This window comes from Propithecus coquereli, unplaced genomic scaffold (genome assembly GCF_000956105.1).
Source record: "Propithecus coquereli isolate 6110/MARCELLA unplaced genomic scaffold, Pcoq_1.0 Scaffold108, whole genome shotgun sequence".
NCBI lineage: Eukaryota > Metazoa > Chordata > Mammalia > Primates > Indriidae > Propithecus > Propithecus coquereli.
The window spans coordinates 3,377,228-3,383,227 of NW_012134747.1; the positions used below are offsets into that span (position 1 = coordinate 3,377,228).

At 35.6% G+C, this 6,000-nt stretch overlaps 1 protein-coding gene across 1 annotated transcript in view; it reads left to right on the top strand.

The window, feature by feature from the left end:
- DYNC1I1 (dynein, cytoplasmic 1, intermediate chain 1) overlaps positions 1-5,252 on the top strand; it is a 277,749-nt gene extending 272,497 nt beyond the window's left edge. Inside the window, exon 16 of the mRNA XM_012647409.1 lies at positions 5,142-5,252. Coding sequence (XP_012502863.1) covers positions 5,142-5,252 — 111 coding nt within the window. The remainder of the gene's footprint in view (positions 1-5,141) is intronic.
- The last annotated feature ends 748 nt before the right edge of the window (positions 5,253-6,000 follow it).

Genomic DNA, 6,000 nt, shown 5'->3' on the forward strand with positions numbered 1-6,000 from the left:
TGAAGTAAAGATTAGAGATGTTAAAATCATGCCTTTCCTAAAGACACACAGCAAGGGAGTGGCAAAACTGGGAGAGAAACCATGATCTGGCTGCTGTCTGAGGTAGAAGAAGGTCAACCCTGGTTCTGTTCTCAAAATGTTGTTACTCCACAATCTGTGCCCTCCTTTAGGTCACGGGACACCCAGGCAAGACAACCAGTTAGACTGATGAGTTTATTTGGGGTGGGATGGCGCAGGGTCCAAAGGCAGCCACTAGCCCACTCAGCCAGCGAGGCGGGGACAGATCCAGGATGTGGTCTCAGAAGTAGAGTGGGGGCAGGGGACAGGGAGGCTAAAATGATACATTTTCATGAATTTTCCCATAACTTTTGTACTTTTGCTTTTTATTTTTGACCTTTCTTCTCCCAAGAATCTTAGAAGATTAAAAACAATCTTTAGAATGTTTTAGCAGGTGATTCAAAACACATTACCGGCCTGCCATTCTGCCCTGGAATGCTGGCATTTCTTAAAAGGGTGAGGCTCCTAACTGCTCCACATCATGGGGTGAAAGTTACGTGGTCTTTAGCAAATCATTTAGCTCCCTGCACTTCCCTCTCCTATCAGTTAGAGAAAGGTCTACACCCTGTTCCTGAACATTCTCACATACCAATCAGAATTAATTCATAAAAAAAATTTTTTTTGAACCAGAAAAAGTGCTGTAGAATGAATTTGTATGCCTCGTACAGATCATTTTTAGGAGCCTGTTCGATTTGACTAACAATTCAAAGAAAAAGAATGCATGACTATTCCATGATGGACTCATAGTACTTTCTTCACTTAGATTACCTTTCTCATCCTCTCCACATCTCTGTTAACAGTTGGGTCGGACATCCCATCATCCCCATTTTACAGTTGCAGCAATGAGTGCCTGACCATTGCCAGCAACTGAGATGAGAGTAGGACTTAAGTCTCTCATCCGAATCTGAGGTTCATTTTACCTCCTCCTTATGGCCAAATTGCTACCTCAAGAACTACCTTTGGCCTTAGTTCCCTCAGTTATAAAAATAGGAACATACCGTATTTATACAAGGTGATTGCTCTTCAAGTTAAGATTTTATTATATCAGGAATCAGAGCCCTGAGTTATTTTGGCATTAAAATGCTTTATATGGTTAGCAAAATATTAGAAAACAGTTTCATCTAATAGGGGATAGAGCAGCTATTTGTGAACTCTGCCTATGAAGCAGTGGGACTACTGAGTCATCCCTAACCTATGATGTGGACTTTAGCAGATAAATCTGAAGGCAGAAAATATTTCCAAATCCACTTTGATTCAGAACAATACTGGGAAATTTTTGAGCCCTTCTTTTATGGTATTTCCTTGATTTAACTATGGACTATTTTCTTCACTTTGCTTCTCATATATTTTTTAATTTATTGAAATGATTCATTGCCATAAGAAACTTGTGGATCTTTTTCCCTATCGTAAATGTAAATTGTTTGGAAATTATTCTAAACTATTATATTCAGGGGAAAAAATCCATAGTGATGCTCTAGATTTAGCCTTTAATGCCTTGATAGAAACTAGAAGAGATGCTGAGGCAATGTTATTAAAATACCATTTGTTTCCCTGCTACTTGCTTGACACACAACAGATATCAGGAAATGTTGCAGTTGTCACTGTAAGAAGATAAATTTTAGACTATTCATTTTTTTTGAATGTCAGTGAAGATTTTTTAAAAAATCTGTGCCCCTATTCACACGTTTTGACCTACAAACACATGATCATTAATTTTCATCTGTATTTTGTAGTCATCATATTCCAAAATGATTCACCACTGTATCTTTAATTCAAACACAGTACCTGGCATATAATTGGTGTTCAATCAATGCTGATTGAATAAGTATTGAATAAATTTATATGCAAGTTAGGACAAGAGAGCAGTCTTATTCTTTAACTAAGAAACATGAACAAAGATTTTTCCTATTTAATGATTAAAGTATTAGTGGATTACAAGTCTCCTAGAGAAAATCTGAAATGCATTTCTGCTCTTGAACCTTCTTTCTAGCCATTATTAATCAGAGAGTACCAGGTGAGAAGAGCCAGGAATTGCCAAGAGTAAAAAGGACAGTTCTGTCCAAACAGATGATGTTTACAGCCATGTAAAGTGGAAAGAGTGGCCTTCTTGTTTTTTAGAACACCTGTTTGGTCTTACCTACAAATAATTCAAATGCCAAAATTTATTACTTTAGATGTGGAAATAGCCTGTGAATACACATTCACACATTCAAGCTAAGATTATACTTAAAGTGCTTCCTGATGGTGATATTTAATTCTAAAAATGAGGCAGTCTGCAGTTCACCTTCTAAATCTAACATTGCAATCATCTTGGGTTATTTTTAAGTCCACTAGATGAAAAAGTGTAATAGGATGAGGTAGGTACGTTTATTTCAAGTTTCTAGAAGCAATTGTGTTCTCATCATGTTCTACTCTAGAATTCTTTTTGTCAACAAAGCAAATAAATATGTTTGTGAAATTTATGATAGTGTAAAGAGGAAAAGACTTGGCAGAACAAATTCTTTTTAAAAAACAAGCCAACATTTTGCCAACTTAAATGAAACTTTAGGAAATCAAAAAGAGGACAAGATACATTTAGAATACTGTAAAAACTTTTGTGAGGACAAATCTGTATTTTTAAGGGCATGTGTTTGTATTATAGCACTATTACTCCTACTCCCATTAAAAAGGTCCAATATAGTTCAATTGTTGGGTTATTTTTGTTCGTTTAGCAGAAACATTTAAATTTGATCAGATTTATTTTTTGAGAAGTTAGGTATGCACTTTTATATAGCATAAATCATTTATGCTATATCATTTATGCTATATAAATGTGCACATCTAACTCTTTAAAAAAGTTACATGTGTAAATTTATATAAAATATGTAAAGGCCTATATTCAAACTTTAATATTCCCTAACTTTCCTAGGGTCATTTCTTAAAAGTGTTGCCATTACTGCCACATGAAACTATGTAAACACATTTACCTATTTTCTTGTTTTAGTGTATAGTTTCTGTACATTGCTATCAATGAAACATTACAGAGGGCATAGTATTAACTTAAATTTGCATCATTTTAACCAATAATATAGCTTTCTCCTTGAGAACCAAACTCAGCTCTTTATGAGCAACATACTATGTATTATTAGTTAAGACCTGCTTTTTTCCCCAACATTCAAAGTTGTATAAAGTTATGGGGCACTTTAGCTTTAGCCTGATTCTCACCTTATATGAGAAAAAGTTATAAATGTGTTATTATGATTGGGCTTTTGTCTCTTCTTGGGCTTTTGTTTTGTTGGTGTTTTTTGAGAGGGCTTGGTCAGCGGTTGGAGGAGGGAAAAGAAATAGTGAACCTATTCTCTTACATAAGTGTAATCCAACCCTTTGCTGCTTATGCTTTTTGTTAGCTCCTTTGTATCATTTATTTGGGGGGCCTCATTTCCCCAGTGCGGTATTTTCTAAAACTGAAGAGAAAAATGAAGAATAGTGGAATATAGGAAAAGAGCTCAAAGCAGGGAAAATAGATTGAGTGTCATTCAATACTATTGTGAACTTGTGTCATTGCTTAAAAAGAAATTTGGATTCATTTCAATAACTAGACAAGTATTTAACCATTCAAGAACTCATTCATATGACTAAATGAGAATTCTTATTGATACGTATTTCTCAAAATAAGTCGAAGAGCTTACTTCCCCCACCAGTATATCATTTCCAGAATTATATTCTTGAAACATTTAACTAGAACACTCACTTAAGGGTAAGTATATCCTTTGCAGAATGACATTGCCACTCTCTAATTAGTTTTCTTAGATAGTATCTGAGAATATCATCCTTGTAATAAAAATTTTAAATTCTATTTGTTTGGCTCTGTATAGTGAGTCATTTTCTAGCTGTAGATGTGATCTCACAACTTAGATTTATTTGCTTCCTCTTTTTTATTTTTAAGAATGTGTGTTGCTTGGGATGAATGTATATTCTTAAAGTTTATAGAATATGTGGATATCATGTGTAGCACTACTACCTATAGATGAATTATACCATCTTATGGAATAAAACTTCAAGAAAAGGGCTCTAAAGTCTAAATCAATTTTATTCTATGTGAAAACCATTCAGACTTCTACTCAATCATGTTTCTCATCTTCAAATATTTTTTTTTTCTGTTTCAAACACTTGCACGATATCTTTAAACAATTCAATTTTTGGATGCTATGTAGAGAAATCATTATCCTTTAAAACAGTTAACAAAAATTCATGCATTCAGTTTGCCTTGGGGAGTTAATTTCCTATTTACTGAATTGTACACAGAAGAAGATATTATTTTGGAAATCTTATAAATCCCCCGTTTTGGCAAATCAGTATAGCGCACTGGCTAAGGGCACAAACACTGGAACCAGATTACATTGGCGCTGATATATGCTAGGTCTGCAACCTCAGTAAGATTATTTAATCTTTCTCTGCCTCAATTTCTTCTGCTGTAAATTGAAACTATTTTACCCTACATAGGATTGTTGTGAGGAATGAATTAATACATATAAGTAGTTAGAACAGAGTTAGCTACTATTACTAGTACTATTATTCATTGTTATCATCATGTAAGTCTTTCTGGAAAGACCCAAGCACTCTTTCCTAGTAGGAAGATTTCTTTGCATATGTAAACCATTCTTTTGCCGTGTGTATCGACACATTAGCAATACTTCAGAAAAAGAATCAATCGCATTGACTAGAAAGAAAATACTACATTTATTTCAAAGTCTTGGTCAATAATGCAATTTTATTTGCTGTGTTCATTGTAAGTCTGGTCTTATGAAGAGTTTTCATTACTACAAGTGCTTTAATGTGGCTGCTGTAATTGTATAGGTTACATAGGTTTTAAAAGTTTTATAAATTTGGTGAGTGATTTTGCTTCTGAGAGTGACATGGTTCTCTTGAGTGGTTAGTTTAAGAGCAACACCTTAGGCCCTACTTGTTCCAAAGAAGAAGAATATTTGGTTTCCTCTGCATTCCAAGGGAAACATCTGCTTTGGGAGGAACAGCCTTTTAGGCTTCAAGCCTTTCAGACACGAAAGATAACGTGTTCATCATTTCTCCATTAATTTGCTTTGCAGCTTGCAGTTCCCCACAATGATGAATGGACCCGATTTGCCAGGACTCTGGTGGAGATTCGCGCTAACAGAGCTGACAGCGAGGAGGAGGGCACCGTGGAGATATCCACCTAGTGGAAACGAGCCGCCCTCACCGCAGCCCCCCCCTTCACATCCTGGAGCTCAGCGCCTGCAGTCAAGCCCATTGTATTCCGTGTCCATTCAGTATCAGTGTTGCTGTAACATTTTGGGTGCCATGTTGTGCCAGCTTCGCTCCAAGTATTCCAGATATATCCTGCCATGCTTTCCACTGACCTGAAATTCACCAGAGCATTTCTATCTTTATATTTCTGTCTCAAAAATGAAGGAGGGGGGGCCTTTTACGGGTTTAGTTGTTGCCTTTTAACTACTTAGTAGCTGTATTTAATAGCTGGAAACCTCTGGTTAAATTTGTGCTTACATGCACTTCTGGAGTAGTCCTATTAAATCCATATGAAGCCAGATATGATTGGGTGCAGATGTGGTATGCCTCATGATATGGTACAGGGCCAAAGACTTGAGATGTGGTGTTTTACATGGTGACTCACATTATGAATGGATTTACTAGAAGAACATTGCTGTTCCTTATTTATTGTAGTGTGCTGCATGGAACATATTTATTTGAAAGCATTAAAATAAACGATCCTAGAGCATGTGTATAATGAGAGGACTGTATTCTCTCTGCTGCTGTTGAGGTTACATTAAGTTCCAAATAACAATTACAGTATGCCAGTTCCACTGAAGACATGAAATCTTTAGAGGTTTGTTGCAGTGAACGGAATGAATTTTAATGCCTATTATTTCTAGGTACTTTAACAATATTTCAAATATAGTTGACCATTGA